The sequence below is a fragment of the Mobula hypostoma genome, chromosome 14 (assembly GCF_963921235.1).
Source record: "Mobula hypostoma chromosome 14, sMobHyp1.1, whole genome shotgun sequence".
NCBI classification, from domain to species: domain Eukaryota; kingdom Metazoa; phylum Chordata; class Chondrichthyes; order Myliobatiformes; family Myliobatidae; genus Mobula; species Mobula hypostoma.
The window spans coordinates 45,519,910-45,538,743 of NC_086110.1; the positions used below are offsets into that span (position 1 = coordinate 45,519,910).

Sequence of the window (18,834 nt, forward strand, 5' to 3'; positions counted from 1 at the left end):
TTCTCAGTTTTAAATTTTTAATTATTCACCTTTTACAATTTTTCCCTGTTTTTTTAGCTCTACTGTGAAAAAAGGAGCATATGATTCACAAATAAAAATTATCAATTAAATTGATCAAAATCTCTGGTTGTAATTCTCATTTATGTGAACAAAGGGTTGGGGGCTGAATGCTTTTACATGGCACTGTATTGTCTTAACTTTTTCTCTGTTGTCTTAATGATATTCAGTACTGTGTCCAATTATAAATGTTCATTTTTTTTACTATCCAGTATAACCATGCCTATGTTAATCTTTAACGAACCTATATTTCCTTTATTATTCTTCTTAAATGTTTATAAAATACTTAATAAGTCCTTGAATTTATTTTTTAAATTCCTTTCTGAATCTTTTATTACATTTTGATATCAGTTTCTTGTTTTTGTTGGTCTTGTTTTGCTGGATTTAATCTTTCCCAGGATCAATAGAAGACACAAGCCTTGGTTATGATGACCATAGGTTTCTTAACACTGATAATTGCTATTCAGATGTGGAAGTCCTGATGTTTGCCATCTGGCTTCCCAGATGATGGTTCCTGTTCTCCTTTTCAACTCACCTTTGCTTCGGTTTTTGTGCTTCCTTCAAACTCTCTGCAGCACCAGTTCCTACACTTCCTATGGACACTCTAGAATTTTGGTCCCCATGCTCTCGTCCAATGCTGAAAATATCATATCATGTAGAGATAGGGTAACTAATGAGACAGTACTCCAACGTGCTCATACAAAAAGATCTTTAATGAGAACATTAAATGAGAGGAAACTTATCCTGGGCCATGTCATCAGAAAGAGAGAAATAGAATGCCTTACATTACGAGGCCGTATGCCTGGGAAATGCGGAAGAAGAAGGCAAAGAAGAAAATATATGGACTAACATATGTGAACACATAATATATGTGAAAGAACTAACAGACCTAAGTGTGCGAGGTATCATTGACGCTGCATGGGATCGTTCGATGTGGAAAGCCATGATCGCCCAAACGTGTAACACGCAAGGCAGATAAAGAGGAAGAAGCTCTCTTCCAACTCAATAGAGCTGCAGTTCGTGCTCCCTTCTGACTTATTGGTGATCATGGGGGACTTCAACATACAGGTATTTTGGGAAAATTAGGTTAATACTGGATACCAAGAGAAGGAAGTTGTAGAAAGCTCACGTGATTGCCTTTTAGAGTAGCTTGTAGTTGAGCTCAGATGGGAAACAGCAATTCTGGATTTGGCGTTGTACAATGAACCAGATTTGTTTAGGGGGGCTTAAGATAAAGGAATGCTTAAGGGTCAGTGATTATAATGTCATTGAATTCATCCTGCAGTTTAAGAGGGAAAAGCTGAAATATCAGTGTTACAGTAGAGTAAAGGGAATTACAGAGGCATGGGAGAGGAGCTGGACAAAGTTCATTAGAAGGTGGCACAATCAGAGATGACAGTAGAGCAGCAATGGCAGAAATTTCTAGGAGTAATTCAGAAGATGCAGGATTATTTTGTCCCAAAGAAGAGTTCTAAAGGTGGGGGGGTGAGGCAAGTGTGGCTGACACCAGAAGTGAAAGACACCATAAAAGTGAAAGAGAGGGCATGCAATACAGGTTTCCCCCGCCATCCGAAGGTAGAGAGTTCCTATGAAACGGTTCGTAAACCGAAATGTTGTAAAGTGAAGAAGCAATTACCATTTATTTATATGGGAAAATTTTGTGAGCATTCGCAGACCCAAAAATAACCTACCAAATCATGCCAAATAACACATAAAACCTAAAATAACAGTAACATATAGTAAAAGCAGGAATGATATGATAAATACACAGCCTATATAAAGTAGAAATACTTCTCTACAATGATTGCCTGCACAGATCTCCGTAGCGAAAATCTCACATAAGCGCTGTTGGCATAAACGCGCTCTCCAGTAACCTTTAAACTATGAAGCTGCCAAATCTACCAAATAACACGTAAAAATACACAGCCTATATAAAGTAGAAATAATGTACGTACAGTGTAGTATCACTTATCGGAATTGGAAAAACAGTGACGAGCACACTGATGATGGTGTGTTAGACTGAGTCGTTGCAGGCTGGGTGGTGCAGTGGCCCCCACCCTCTGGGCCGCCGACCTGATACATTGCCGCGAAGAACACAGCGGTAGCCGGGAGGCACCCAGCACATCTTTAAGAAAAATGCTGAAATAAACATGCTAATTAATTAGGTGCTGCCCGGTGCGTAAATGTCGGCGCAGATCAGAAGCAATTGACGATTGCATCGCCTCTGATCTGGGCCGATAATTATGTGCTAGGCGGCACCTAATTAATTAGCATGTTTATTTTGGCTTTTTTCTTAAAGATGTGCTGTGTGCCTCCCGGCTACCACTGCATTCTTCGCGAATCGGTACAGTATCTGTCCAGGGCCCAGGTGTTGTGGTGGTGGGACACGGGGGGTGTCATCTCATCGTTGATCAGGGCAGGCAGCTCATCTTCTCCTATGACTGCCCACCTCGATGTCGAAGGTTGAGGTTCGTCGTCTGCAGTGGCTGATGTGGAAGGCTTGCTTGACTGCTGAGCCTTGTGCATTTTTCTATCATACAGTTGTTTGTAAGCTCTCAAACCATCCTGCAAATATCCCAAAACCTACGTACCCTTTCAAAATTAAAGTCGTACTTTATCATTGCAGCAAAAATCTCACGCAGTTGCTTCATTTTCTGCATTCAGTTTCAATTGTTATCCTTTCCTCTTCCAATTGCATCAGCTCTTCATCTATCAGTTCTTGGTCATGGGACGCCAAAACCTCTTCAACATCATCTTCGTCAACTTCCACAAGCCAACTCACTTTGTCCTTGCTTCATTCACCATGATCGAAACGCTTAATTATGTCTAGTTTTACGCTAAGTGTAACACCCTTACTCTTTCAGGCTTTTCCAACACCTTAGAACTTGTCTTGCTAACGGCTGCTCAATGCAACGTGTTAAAGCAATGCTGTTCTGAATCCAGGGGAGAGCAGCTGCTTGGGGTGCACGCTGCCTTTTATTGCGTGCTGATTTTTTTGCGCGCTGATTTTTTATCGCGCGCTGCCTTTCTTTGTAACAGTGAAAACACCTCCTGAAAGCAAAAGCAAGGCACTGATGTAGGTCTTTCGTAACAGTGAGGTTTCGTAAAGCAAACGTTCAAAAAGCAGGGGACACCTGTATTGCAAAAATTAGCAGGAAGCTAGAAGATTGGGTAGTTTTTATAAACCAATATAAGGCAACTGAAAAAAGCAATAACAGAAAAAAGATGAAATATAAAGGTGAACTAGCCAATAATATAAAAGAGGATAGATACCAAAAGCTTTTTTCAGATACTTAAAGTGTAAAAAAAAGGCAATAGTGGACATTGGATTGCTGGAGAAGTAGTAGTAGGAGATAAAAGAATGGCAGATGAATTGAGTATGTATTTTGCATTAATTTGCAGAAATTACTGGGGAGAAGGTGCTTGGAAAATTGAAAGTGGATAGGTCATCAGTGATATGTACCTGCATCGTTGGATGTTCAGCTTCCAGCCATGATCTTCTTTTAGCCACAATTCTGTGATGCCCACAACATTGTACTTGCCAATTTCTAATTGTGCTTTAAGCTCATCGAACTTGTTTCCTATGCTATATGCATTGAAATATAATATCATCAGTCCTGCCCACCTTTGAGCACATCTACAAGAAGCAGAGTTACTGGAAGGTAGCATCCATCATCAAGGACCCTACCATCCAGTTTTTGCTCTCTTCTCACTGCTGCCATTAGGAAGAATGTACAGAAGCTTCAAGTTCCACACCAGCAGGTTCAGGAACAGCTATTACCCCTCAACCATCAGGCTCTTGAACCAGAGGGGATAACTTCACTCGCCTCCACACTGATCCCTCAACATATAGACTCATTTTCAAGGATTATTCGACTCATGTTCTCGATGTTTACTGCTTACTTATTTATTATTATTATTTTGTTTATTTTTCTTTTTGTACTTGCACAATTTGCTGTTTCTTGCACATTGGTTGTTTGTCCGTCTTGGTTGAGTGCAGTTTTTCATTGATTCTATTATATTTCCTTGTATTTACTATGAATGCCTGCAAGAAAATGAATCTCAGGGTAGTATATGGTGACATATTGTACTTTGATAATAAACTTACCTTAAACTTTGAACTTTGTATTCATCACCCCTCTTAAATTTGTCTCCATGTTGCCTGAAGTTAAGTTCTTAACCCTTTCTAAACTTCCTTATATTTTGTTCTGGACACCTCAGTAACCTTTAATAATAATGTAAATAAAGTGCAATAGGAGAATTTTCAAGTTATGGAGAACTCAATTTATTAAAAGCAAATAGTTTATTTGAAATTTCTAAATTTTACCATTCCTGTTTTACATGTTCCAAATCCAAGACTAGGTACTACTGCTGCTTATTTTTACTTATGCTCCAGGAAATTTAACACTGTTGGGTAAATAACCACTACAAATGTGGGGGTTCATAATTCCTTAAAACTTCTTGTACGTAGGATTTTTAATTGCAAAATTAATTTGATTCCTTTACTTTGGTTTATGTTCTTTTAATAGGTCTACAAGCAAAAAGTCAAACATCTGTTATATGAACACCAGAATAATCTTGCTGAGTTGAAGATAGAAAATACAGTGGCCCTGAAACTGGGGCAAAAGGAGCATCATGACCAGGAACGTCATTTAGTAAATGATATGAGAAACCTAAAGCTGGAACTGAAGGAACAGGAGCTCTCTAATGAAAACATGGTGAAAACCTTGAAGCTGGTACGTTTTTGTAGAGTCATAGTTAAGTCCTTTTAATGTGTTTACTGCAAATTCAACTGTCAATTTATAGGTGTTATAATGATTAGCTAGATTTCAGATCAGCATTTAGAAGTAGGTAGTATCCTAAAAAAATACAAGGCAATTGATAGATGATAAATATTTGGGCTGAGTTGGGAATGGGAGCAAGGTGGTGGTCTTGGTGAAAGATGTTTGAAAATTGTGTTCCAGAATGAGAAGATATTGGGGTTCAATGTATTTCTGAATCACTTTGAGTCTAAGATGTTCTCCAAGATGTCTAAATTGGAGAATATAAAATTTTGAAAAGTATTGAGAGGAGAGGTTAGAATTAGCTAAGACTCTTTTTATGAACAGATAATTTGAGAAGTGCGAACCCAGAACATATTTAAAGATATCTAAAGCAAATGTGGTTCAATAAGTGTGGATAAAAATCTTGAATACATTGCCAAATACTATGTCTCGAATTATTTGAATACTAACACAAACATTGAATGCATTATTAGAATACTAACGTTTCTGGTGGAGAAGTTATTGGAAAAAAATCATAAGACAGGATTAATCTACACTTGGAAGCAGAGTGTCAATTAAAGATGAATGGTTTTGCTGGAGCTAAATTCTGCCTGCCAATGTGATTGAACATTTTTGAGATCACAAAATGTATTGATAGGGGCAGTACGGATATATGGCTGTACAGCAGAATAGACAGAGGTATCTAAGACGAGAGGATAAAGGCTTAGGGGAACGGATAAGAGGTTTAGAGCAGATTTAAAGAAGAAAATTTTCACTCAGTGGGTAATTGGAAATTGAAATGCTCTCCCCAAGTGGTCAGTAAATCCAGGTACTCTCACAATATTTTAAAAGTAGCTAGGCCAGCCAGTGAGTCACCAAGACATAGAAGGCAAGTGCTAGTAAAATTCCAGAAGATTCTGGAATTCTGAAATAAGGACAGAAATGCTAGAAGTCTATCAGTAAAAGTTCATCCTTCACTATTGCTGTAACACATTTGTGATGAAAATTTGCTTCATGTTCACCAACAGAAAAATGATGAAGAAATTACAAGATTGTGGAGTGACTTTGAGAAACAAACAGAAGGTTGGTCCGGTTTATCTGTTGGTAGATCTTAAAGTGCAACCTAAATTAATCACATTAAAAATTCAGATCTTTGTAAAATGCAGAAGGCATTGAGTTCTAACTTGTTAATAAAAGTGAAGGACTTAGGATTACTGAATCTAACTACCGAGCAAAAAGGCAAGGGAGAAAAATAAGCAGCAGCCAAGATAACTTTTAAAAATAATACTAGTATAATGCATACCATGAAATAAGATACAGAGCTGCATTTGTGAGACCTTCTTTCCAGTGAAAATGGATGATAGCATTTCAAAAATGTTGGAGTCTGACGAGTGGCTGCAGCCTGGCTGATTGTGTGGTTGTTGCTGGTTTACTTAAAGTTTAATATTATGGTTTCAGAAGCACCATCAAAAGCAGGTTAGTTGCAATTTAATGTGAAAATTAGAATCTAATGACAAGCAAAAGACTGTAGTTGCTGTTTTAGTAATTGTTTAGATGAAAGAAAATGTAGCATTCATTATCTGTGAAGTTTCAGCTGGTGGTCCAATTGGAGAGCAGTCCAGAATAGATGCCCTTACATTTACCCAATGTTGAACTTATTTTAACACTATTTGATCCATGCACTTAATCAATTCATGTCACCTTCCTGTTCTCATCCCCCAAATGATCAACTTTTGGATGTTTTTATACTTCACTTCTAAGTCATTAACATGCAGGAGAGGATTAAACAGTGGATGCCCCTATACAGATTCCTGGAAAACACAAATTGCCAATTATAGTTGTTTGCCTTTATTTCTATTTCTTGTCTTATACTTTCTAGCCAGTTTCTGATTTGCAGTTACTCATACTTATATTTTGTTAATAATTGCATGCACAGTTGCTAATCTAATATATTTGAATGCCTATGTAAATAAAATCCATAGTTTACCACAGCAATGATCTCAAAAAATTTTTAAAGTGGCTAAGGTCAAATATTAGATTTTCTTTCCCCTTTTGGAGTCAGTCTGGATGTTTTAATGATGATGTTACTTGTTGCAGCATTGCTTCCTGCTTATGGTTAGGCATTCCTTTTGGTTTAGCTACATACAGTATATGCTGAATATAAATAACACAAATCTTTGACCTGGATTGTGTGGTTGTAATGATAGCAAAAATAGCATTCAGTGCATCTTATGCGATTGAGAGATGTTCATGATTTCTTTAGAAAACTAAGTGTAATCACTGGATATTCAAAATTCGCCACTGTTGTCAAGGAACATCTGGAAATAGAAAAAATGGATACTTGCTAAATATCCTTACTGCAGAAATCCCTAAAACTTTACAATTTGTTGCACTAGGTGGAGGTAAATTCTTAATAGCATTCCAGATCATTAATTCAATGTCATTAATGTGGTTTGCAGCTAGGAGAAATATTTCATATTGGATGGATTTTAGAGTAAAATTTTAAAATATTTCATTAGTCTGGTATTTAAGCTTGTCTTTCTCATTCTGTAAAATGTTCTAAATGCTTTACTTCCTGCTTTGCAATCTGTGAATATTCCTTATTGTGAATGGCAAAACAGTGAATCTGATGTCATTTCTGTTTCTGAATTCTAGCAATCCCTTTGAGCTGCTGTCTGACAGTAACCATTGTCAGAGAAATGCCACAGATCTCTAGAGCTTTGTGGGCCAATTCCTTTGACAACAGTGGCAGGAATTACTGCTTTGTCAGTAACTGCAGAATCTAAATATGAATGCGAAGGTTCTTCTAGTTAAAGAAACCAGACATTTTTGAAAATTATACATATGATTTCCAGATCAAGTGTTATTACTATACTTTGCTGGATTCTACTGCTCTTTAAATAGAGTCCATAAAAAGTAAACCATGATTTGAAAGTTTGTCATTTGAGTATTTTTTAGATACTGCTTTTGGAACTTTTAGGATATACACTTTAAGGGATCACATCTTGCTGTTAGAAATATGGTAAGACAGGCTTCACACTGTCAGTAACTTTGGATATATGATCATGCTTCATATTCTAAAAATAGGGTGAATGTGTGGTAAGTCTATGATTGTGGAGCCACTTGCCCAATGAAAAGATAAGCAATCAAACTTGTAACTTGCCTCTAATAGGAATTGAGTCTCTTCAGAGGTTTATACAGAAAATCATTGCTGTTATTGTAACTAAATTGATTGCCTTCAATCCTATCAAATTGTTGACACTTTTAGAGAGGTCTGCCCAAGTTTCACTCTCCTGAACCTTAGAAATTTAGAGCATTAAGATCTAACATATGTAATTGAATTATAGTTTCTAAGTGGAAAAAATGAAAATTTTGTTTCGTCAGAAAATTTTTTAACCATGATTTCATACTAGATATCGAAGCCAAGTATCAGAAGAAGATGGACATGCTGCGTGAAGAGATGGAATTGAAAAGAAAAACAGAGATTCATGAAATTGAAGAGAGAAAGAATAGTCAGATCAACGCATTGATGAAAAATCATGAAAAAGCTTTCAGTGATATTAAAAATTACTACAATGACATCACTCTTAACAACTTGGCACTCATTAATTCATTGAAGGTTAGGGGTTTTCCCATCATTAAACAGATTTACTGTAGATGATTGTACATGGTTACAAGTAAAATTAAAACTTTAGCACACTTTGCTGAGTGACATAAAAGCTTAATTTCTGCCAGAAACTGACAGCTGGATGTATTTGTATACTGTCTTATCCATTCTTGGATCTGACTTCAAATCAAGTTCAATTTGATGTCATATCTTCTTCATGGTCCCCTAATCTGAGGAAAGACATCTTTGCCATAGAGGGAGTACAAAGAAGGTTCACCAGATTGATTCCTGGGATGGCAGGACTTTCATATGAAGAAAGACTGGATGAATTGGGCTTGTACTCGTTGGAATTTAGAAGATTGAGGGGGGATCTGATTGAAACGTATAAGATCCTAAAGGGATTGGACAGGCTAGATGCAGGAAGATTGTTCCCGATGTTGGGGAAGTCCAGAACGAAGGGTCACAGTTTGAGGATAGAGGGGAAGCCTTTTAGGACCGAGATTAGGAAAAACTTCTTCACACAGAGAGTGGTGAATCTGTGGAATTCTCTGCCACAGGAAACTGTTGAGGCCAGTTCATTGGCTATATTTAAGAGGGAGTTAGATATGGCCCTTGTGGCTACGGGGGTCAGGGGGTATGGAGGGAAGGCTGGGGCGGGGTTCTGAGTTGGATGATCAGCCATGATCATAATAAATGGCGGTGCAGGCTCGAAGGGCCGAATGGCCTACTCCTGCACCTATTTTCTATGTTTCTGTGGTGGCTGTTAGCACCCATGAAAAATGGGGTTAGATAGTTTTGACACAACTTTAGGTTTCTAAGTCATAAATCCATTTATTTTTGTGAATTTTCCATTGGAAAGCAATCAACTCTGAGAAACAGAGAGCTTTTTATTGAGGGTTGGATATGAGACATTGTCAATCAAAGGCTTCTGATCTTTGCATTTGTGCACAAAAGGTACTCAGTAAATTTCTTCTGTTCTACCCTTCAGAAGAATGTAAGCAAGGCGTGTTGAGGTAGTATAGCAATATTGCAGGTTATCTCCAATATTGATCACTTGATCACTCACTGAACATAGATAAAATATAGATTTTACCAAAAAAGAAAGATGTAATCTCTGAACCATATTTATTTCATGCATTTACCTTAATCTAAGTGTTACTTCTTATTGTAAAGGTTCATTATAAGGGAGCTACCTTGCATCTAAATGTATGAAGATTTTTTAAGTTCCATCAAATGATTGTGCTTTTGCCAGCAAGATCAACATTTAATGCCTACTCTTAATTTTCCTGGAGAAAGTGGCAAAGAACCAGATCAATACATATGGTGTACATATTCTCAAAATGCTATTTGGCACAGAGTTCCATTGATTTGACCCAAAGATAGTAAAGTAATGACAAGGTCTTGGGTGCTGAACGAAATAGACCAAATATATCATTTTCTGCACTATTTAAAAATTCCTCATATTCATACTGTGTGATAAATATTAATGTTCATCTGGATACACAATTGTAAATTATGTTTCTTGCATGTTACTTGCTGCAACAAAATTGCTGTTCTTTCACTGAGCAGTGGGGAGATGGGATGATCAGATCTTGTTCTCGTTCTTCAGGAACAAGTGGAAGAAATGAAAACAAAAGAAGAACGAATGGAAAATGAAATGGCAGACCTTCGCATTCAGAACAAACATCTGACAGAGCCCCTTCAGAAGGCACGGGAAGAGGTGGCAAGACTTACCAAACTTTTGGCTAATTATGAGCAGGATAAAGGTTTCCTTACAGTAAGTTTTTTGGTAACTTGGCAATTTGTATACTAGTTTGTCAATTTCTGTAATTGATTTAAGGAAATAATTATGATTATGATACTGAGTTTTGAACCAATATTTATTTTATCCAATCTATCTGTATATTATAATAAATTGTAATTTAATATTTCTCATACTGCTCTACTAAATCCAGGGAATATTATCACAATATCAACATAAATATCACAACACAAATACTGAATTATAATTCAGGTTATAATTTTACAAGATGATAACAGAACAAGTTGTTATTTGTGAAATTCTTGAAAATATTTCGTCCATATGTATAAAATATTACAATGTCATATTTTATTCTCTGTAACCAGGGTTTCTCAACCGGGGTTCCGTGAGAGGTCGCTCAGGGTTCCACAAGAGATCGTGATTTTAAAAAATATATCATTTTTTTAACTTTGCGCAATGCTAGTGCTCACAGTGGTGGGCAGTGAGCAATCTCGTTAGAAGCCTCTCAGCCCAGTATGGTAGTGCATTGTAGGACTGTGTTTATTTGGTTGAGTCCAATTCTTAGTTTTTTGACGCAAGATAGGGGAGGCTGTGGTAATTGGTGAATGCTGTATTGCACGAACGGGAGGAGGAGCATGAACTGCATTTTGCGAGCTTTGAATAGACTCACCTATTTTTATATTTTATTAACCCCTGTGTTGTACAGAGATGTTAGATGGTCTAATGTGGCGATTCTTGAATTGGATTCTTCTGAGTCATTTCACTGCACGAGTGCAACAACAGACACAAAAAAATCCGTCATTACAATGAAAGCTACTTATCAATAGGTTTTACGTGGACTGGTGATCCAAGTTGTTTGATTCCATTGTGCCTAGTCTGTGACAAACAATTTACAAATGCAGCAATAGCTCCAGCAAAATTGAAAAGACACATAACTACAAATCACAGCCATATGACACATAAATGTGATGATTATTTTAAACAGCTATTGGAATTGCAAAACAACCAGAGTAAAGCTTTTGTTAATAAAGTCACAGTTAGTAAAAGGGTACATAAATTAGGCTACTTTGTTGCAGAACTTATTACGCAGAAAAGCAAAAGTCACACAGTTGGTGAGAACCTAATAATGCCAGCATATAAAATTATAGTGGGTAAAATACTAGGACAAGATGCAGTACAAGAAATTGAAAAGGTTTCATGCTCAATGATGGCTGGTTCTTCGCTTGTGAAGATCAGGAGGGAAGAAGAATCCTTAGGAGCGACAGCATTATTGTTGGTGACTATAGAGGCCAATTCTGGATCTGCAGACTCTGGAACAGTAGGGAAACAGGAACAGCTGGGATTCAGGTGTTTGGGTCATAGAATCCTTTCTGCGTCTCCTCTTCTCTTCAGAAGTCACGCTTCTGGATTCCTCAATATTCTTGGCTGTGCCTTGGATCAGCATTCTCCAGCTGCTGCCACTCGTTGACCTTGATATTTGCCTGAGAGAGCTGCTGCTAAAGTTGATCTTTGTACCTCTTGTACGGGGTACCATGATCTCTCTTGCCCTGAGAGAGTTCTCTGTAGAGTACTGCTTTCGGTAACCTGGAGTTGTCGATGTGGCCTGACCAGCGGAGTTGCTTGAGCAGCAAAGTGGCTTCAATGCTTGGAAGTTGAGCCTTCTCCAGGACCTTGTTGTTGGAGTCACGATCCTGCCAGCTAATACTCATGATGGAGTGGAGGCAATGCTGATGGAAGTACTTGAGCAACTGGATTTGCATGCGGTACAAGGCCCAGGCTTCGGAGCTGTACGGCAATGTTGTGATGATGGCAGCCCTGTACACCTGGATTTTGGTGGACAGATGCAGCTGGTGGTTCTTCCATACATATTTCTGCAGGCACCTTAAGGCACTGCTGGCTCTGGCGAGTGGATTGTCAATGTTCCTACTACCATAGTGTCGTTGGAGATGATGCTACACTGGTAGGTGAACTGCTCAACTGTGGTGAGAGGGTGTTCGTCGATAATGATCAAAGGTGTGTTGTAAATGCCACAAGGGGGCTTCTGATGGCGGATCATTGTTTTCTTCAGAATGTCTGTTAACCCAAAAGCCCTTGTAGCCCTGGTGAAGTGTGACTGCAGCATGTAGCACATCCTCTGTGTGCGAGAAGAGCACAGTTGTCTGTATATAGTAACTTGAGAATGGGCTCTTGCATGGTTTTTGTTCAGACAAGCAGGCGGCCAAACAGTATGATAAGTTGACGTATTGATGACATGTCACATGAAGCTGATGAGGATTTGTGTGATGAAAAACAACAGCTTCTCTATCAAGGTTGATGAGCAACAGATTTCACTAAAAATGTCATGTAGCATTTGTAAGATTTGTAAATGATGACAAAATTCAAGAAAACTTTCTATTGCAAAGAAATGCCAAAAAATGAGCAAAGGTTAAGATATATTTAATGTTTTGTCTTCATATCTGGAAACAAAAGATCTGTCTTAGAGGAACTGTGTTGGCATCTGTACTGATGGTGTCCCATCAATGGTTGGCTCCAGGAGAGGTTTCGTTTCTCTTGTAAAATAAAGAAAATCCTGACATTGTTCACAACACACTGCTTTCTTCACAGAGAGGTGCTGATGTCAAAAACTCTTGGAGATGAAGTGAAAAAGGCTCTGGATGATGCTACAAAATGATTATCTTTATTAAACAAAGACCAGTTCACTTGAGAATGTTTAAAAACTGTGTGAAAACCTGGATAAAGAGCACACCAATCTCCAGCTACCTACAGAAATCCAGTGGCTTAGCGGAAGAAGAGTTCTCAACAGGGTGTTTGAGCTGAAAGGTGAATTGCAAGAGTACTTTCAAGAAAATAGCAAGCCAGATTTTGCTGAGTGCTTTGAAGGTGAAGAATGGCTGCAGAAATAGCCTACTTAGCAGGCATTTTTCATCATATGAACCATTTGAACAAATGTCTGCAAGGCCCTGGAAAAAGTTAAAGTGACAAAATTCTTTGATTTAAAAGGAAACTGACTCTTTGTTGCAAATAAACCCATCATGTTGCAAGAGGAAATCTTTAAATGTTTCCACTGCTGCTTGGGCTTGAGAGTGAGGGAGGATCAGAAAGTCTCGGGTGTTATTGAAAACTGCCTGGAAGAACTGCAGAACAAAATTGAGCAGTGTTTTCCTTCCTCTCAACAGGTGAGTGACTGAGTCAGTGACCCTTTCTCTGAATCTTCTGCTCAGCCTGAGGACTTGCCTTTGAGAGAAGAGGAAGAACTTTGTGAGATGCAGTCTGTTCTTGCACTCAAGATGAGATTTACCGCCTGCCCCTGGATAAGTTCTTTCTGTGAAAGAGTATCCCGCCATTCAGAGGAAAACAATGAACTTTTTGCTGCAATTTTCAAATTCTTGCATGTGTGAGCAAGTCTTATCTAGTTTAATAAGCATCAATAGCAAGGATCGAGATTGTCTCATTTCAGTTGAAGGTGAAATCTATATGAGCTTATCTCAAGTTCAACCCATAATTGAGTATTTGTGCAGCAAAAAACAAGCACGGGTTTTACATGCTAGGCCTATATTTGAGTCTGATCATGCCACTTCGTAAGAAAATGATTTTTCAAAGTTTTGTATAAATTTGTGTTTTAGGCTATATTTTCATTCATATTGCTTTGGCTTATGATTTTTAGTAAGTTTAGTATTCAATTATCAATAAATTTTCATGTTGTAAATAGCAATAATTAAAATCAATTTACAATCTTTATTTAAATTAAATCTCCTGAGCCTTTAGAAAAATTAATCCCTTTTTGGCTTAAGCCAGTTAGTTAACAGAAATTTATTATGTTTGCCTTATAATTTTTAAAATTTACGAAAGAGAAAGAAATAGATTAATTTCAAAAAAGCTTAACTACCTTTTTTTTTAAAAGAAAAGTTAGCTAAAAATTCATTCTGTATGCAAAAGAGCATTGACAATTATATTTGGATTATCATATCTACAACTTACTGATTATGCTAACGTACCGTGAGTTGTAGATAGAATAATATTTACACAGGGTTTCCGAGACCTAAAATTATTTCAATGGTTTCTCCAAGACAAAAAGGTTGAGAAAGACTGTTGTGGATGTTATGAGCAAATTGTCATTTGTGATTAACCTAAATATATAGTGGTCAGCGATGAAAGATTGAAGTTAATGTGCTAAACGCATGCCCTCAAAGTTGTTTTGTAAGGAGTTTCAAGATTCAGATATAGTAACTGTAACCTTGGTTCATTACTTGTCCTCTCTTGGTGTTTTCCATCACCACTTTGTGGATAGAGGCTTAAGGAATCAAAAGGTGAGCTACTTTAAAAAAATATCTTCTATAGCTGTGCTGTCTCACAGTGTTTTTGTGATTTTTCTTGAGTTTCTGGTAAGTGGTGACCCTCATGATCTTGGTGATACGGTAGATAAGCTGTTGTAGAGGATCATGACTCATCACTTGGTGGCTCAGCTCTTCTTTTGCTTCACTAACCTTCTTACCATACCATGGATTCCTTTTTGAAAATGGATGTGCTGAAAACTATTTATGAATTAAATGGGACTTGTAAAAATTGAAGGCTATCAGCACTTTACATTTGTGATACTTGAATATTTGACCAAAGTGTGTATTTGTTTTACAGAAAGAGCTCTTTTTTAAAACTTAAATATACCAATTTATTCATGGATAATAAAAATGTATTAGTGTTTTTTAACAAATGTGAGCAATAATTACTTTAGGTATATAAAAAAAATTGGAAGACTGAATGATTTCCAGGCCATTTCTGAGTTAGAATTGTAGTCCTAGATATAAGCTAAAGATTTTCCAGAAGTAACACAGCTCCATCTTGTGGATGAAAATTATATGCACTGTCAATACATATGAGAGTGATGTTAGCGACCACTTACTAAAATTCTGAGTTCTGGTTGACCCGTCCCTTGACTTCAGAGTAAAGGTAGAAGGCACAAGCCACTGGTAAAGAACACAGAATTTAACAATTGAATTAATTGATTTTTTTCTTGCAGCGAGCTAGAGCAAAGCTTAAAATGTTGGATAAGGAAATGAAGCAATTCAGGTGGGAATATGAAGTACTGGAGCAGCGCTTTTGCAAGGTTGGTCACTATAAAGTTACTTATTGAAATATAGCTGGTGGACTCTAAAATGCCAATGATGAAAACACAGCCACAGCCCCGCACACCAGAAGAAGAACTTTATTAAAAGTACAGGGGTTATCATATTTGTTTAAAAATCATGTGCTTTATAATCAGATGTCATTTTGAGAAATTGCATTGTCAGTGGTTGTATGACAAGATGACAAGAAGTGTACTGAAACCAGAGTTTAGGAACAGGAGTAAGTTACTCAGCTCCTTGAACATTTTCCTGATCCAGTTAGCTTATAGTTGTTCTTTACCTCAGCCGTATTTACTCTCTTTAATTTCATTTTGCTTGATATCCATACAAAGCAAATTACAGTTTAGCAACCTGACCTGAGTCTTAAGGGTCCTAATTATATATTGTTAGCATCAAAAATTCAAATAGTCTTAGTGTCAAGTCCTTTCAAGCTTTATAAAATAAATGTGTGAGTACTTTATTTAGAACCTGATTTCCAACCTGAGTTTGATGGGATCCAACAATTTGAGTGTGGTTTGGTTAGGGCATCAAAAAAATTAAAAATTCTTGCTCTTGGGTTCCGTTTGGTCAGGATAGTTTTGAGTTTTGTTGTAATGTTAAACCTGCGCAGATGCCCATCACCAGTCTTGAATTAGGAGAGACGTAAGTGAAATTTAAAGTTCAAGATCAGAGGTAATCATTAGTAATAAAGTGATAATAATGATGATAATAATTCTGATCTTTAGTTTCAATAGTGAAATGAAATAAATATGAAATGTTTTCCGAGTAAATGTACTGGTGAACAAGTTAAACAAGAAACATTAACAGAAATAAAGATGATTATTTTGATAAAGAGGGTTAGGATAGGTGATAGGTCCTGACGAAGGGTCTCGGCCTGAAACGTCGACTGCGCCTCTTCCTATAGATGCTGCTTGGCCTGCTGCGTTCACCAGCAACTTTGGTGTGTGTTGCTAGGATAGGTGATAGCCTAATTATAGTCTATGAAAAGGATATGAAAAAAATATAATTAATTATGTGTAGTAAATTCACATTATACTTTATACCGACATTGAACTCTCTTGGAAAAGTGACCTCACAGTCACTTTTTCAGCAAGACTATTCAAACTGTATTCCATTGACGCAGGGAAAGGATGGTAAGCAAGATAAGTCTTGTGGAATATGTTCAAAGTTCAAAATAAATTTATTATAAAAGTATGTATATATGTTACCATGTACAACTCTGAGACATTTTCTTGCAGACATACACAGTAAATCCAAGAAACACAATAGAATCAATTAAAGACCGCACCCACCAGGATGGACAAATAACCAATGTGCAAAAAACAACAAACTGCAAATACAAGAGAAAAATAATAATAGTAATAATAATAAATATTGAGAACATGAGAAATACAGTCCTTGAAATACAGTCCTTGAAAGTGAGTCCATGGTTGTAGTCAAAAACAAGAAAGGAGCATACTTACGGTCTAGGAAGCAAGGATCAGACAAGGCTCTTGAGAGTTATAAGGGAGCTTAAGAAGGAACCAAGGAGAGCTAGAAGAGGATGTACGAAAGCCTTGATGAGTAGGATTAAGGAAAACCTCGAGGTGTTCTACACATTCTACACAGTCAGGAATAAAAGAGGAAACATGCTTGGAGTTGGAGGAAGTCCTTAATGAATACTTCGTTTCAGTATTCGTCAGCGAGAGGGACCTTTGTGAATGTGAGGACAGCCTAAAGCAGACAGATATGCTGGAACATTTTAACGTTAAGAAAGAGTATGTGCTGGAACTTTTGAAAACATTAGGACAGACAAGTCTTCAGGGCTGGGTGGGATATGTCCTAGGTTATTACAGAAAGCAAAGGAAGAGATTACTACACCTGTGGTGATGATCTTTGAGTCGTCACTGTCCACAGGAATAGTACCAGAAGATTGGTGGGGGTAGCAAATGTTATTCCTTTGTTCATAAAAGGTAATAGAGATGATCCTGGGATTTATAGAACAGTGAGTCTTTCATCAGTGATGGGTAAATTATTGGAGAAGGTTTTTAGAGACAGGATTTATGAGCATGCCTCACTAGTCTGATTGAATTCTTCAAGGAAATGACAAAACAAATTGATGAAGGAAAAGCAGTGGATATGTTGTATATGGATTTTAGTAAGGTATTCAACAAGGTTCACCATGGTAGGCCCTTTAGAAAGTCATGAGGCAATAGATCCAGGGAAACTTGGATGTGTGGATTCAAAATTGGCTTGCCCATAGAAGACAGAGAGTGGTAGTAGATGAAGTGTATTCACTTGGAGGTTGGTGACCATTAGTGTTCCACAGTAATCTGTTCTAGGACCATTGCTCTTTGTGATTTTTATATATGACTTGAATGAGGAAGTGGAAGTGTGGTTAGTAAGTTTGCAGAAGGTCATCAAAGGGACATTTATGGAATGCAGAGCTGGGTTGAGAGGCAGTAGATGGAGTCCAATCTGAAAAAGTGTAACATGATATACTTTGGAAGGTAGAACTTGAAGGCAGAGTATAGGATGAATGGCAGGATTCTTAGCCATGTGGAGGACTTGTGATCTACATCTGTAGGTTTCTCAAAGTTGCCGTGCAAGTTGGTAGGGTGGTTAGGAAGATGTATGGTGTGTTGTGTTGCGGAAGAGGAAAATCAAGAAGCAGCAGAAGCTTCCTCTAATACCAGACAGAGGCAATGGAAACAAAATTAACTGAGGAATAACATGAAGATGTTTCAGGGGAAATTGTTAGTTTAGCAGCTGCGAGGTAATTTTGCAGCTTTGTAAAACTCAGAGTGTTGTATTCATTTCTGTCACCTCATATGAAGTTTGTGGAAGATTTAGACTGAGGGTAGGACTGATCAGGGGTAAAAGAGGAAACTTGCCAGGGTGCTGCCTGGATTAAAAATGATGCCTTATGCGGACAGGCTGAGTAAGCTAGGGCTCTTTGTGGCAAAAGGCGATGAGAGGTGACTTGATAGATATGTATAAGATGATAACAGGCATAGAGTGGACAGCCTACACCTTTTTCCCAGGGTAAAAATGGCTAACACAAGAGAACATAATTTTAAGGTGATTGGAGGGAAATATAGGGGCGAGTCAGATGTAGGTTTATACCCAAAGCATGGTGAGTGCTTGGAACATGCTGCTGAGGGTGGTAGTACATTAGAGACATTTAAAGGACTCTTAGTGGCACATGGATGAATGAAAATTGAGGGCTATGTGGAAAAGAAGCAATGGAGTAGGTTATAAGATCGGCACTACATTGTGGATCGAAGGACCTGTATTCTTCTATGTTCTATATCTAAATCTGAATTGCTTCTGAAATATATAGTTAACAAGAACTGGATGTAATAATGCTGTCAGATAACTACAAGAAATAAACTAATTCGAGGAAGGGAAAAATGTTTATTTTACATAAGAAATTAAGTTTTCAAATGCTTTCCAATATCCGTTCAACCAATTGGAATGTGGCATACTTTCAGCAGAACTAACATGGTGGATTCATATCAGCATAAATTACTACCTTTATCATGC

General features: G+C 37.4%; 1 protein-coding gene across 2 annotated transcripts in view; it reads left to right on the plus strand.

Annotated features, from left to right (window-relative positions):
* The window catches only part of gas8 (growth arrest-specific 8), a 37,856-nt gene that overhangs the window by 10,458 nt on the left and 8,564 nt on the right, over nt 1-18,834 (plus strand). For both annotated transcript variants that reach the window (XM_063067479.1, XM_063067480.1), the window contains exons 4-8: nt 4,587-4,793; nt 5,849-5,903; nt 8,234-8,439; nt 10,037-10,204; nt 15,204-15,290. In XM_063067479.1, coding sequence (XP_062923549.1) covers nt 4,587-4,793; nt 5,849-5,903; nt 8,234-8,439; nt 10,037-10,204; nt 15,204-15,290 — 723 coding nt within the window. The remainder of the gene's footprint in view (nt 1-4,586; nt 4,794-5,848; nt 5,904-8,233; nt 8,440-10,036; nt 10,205-15,203; nt 15,291-18,834) is intronic.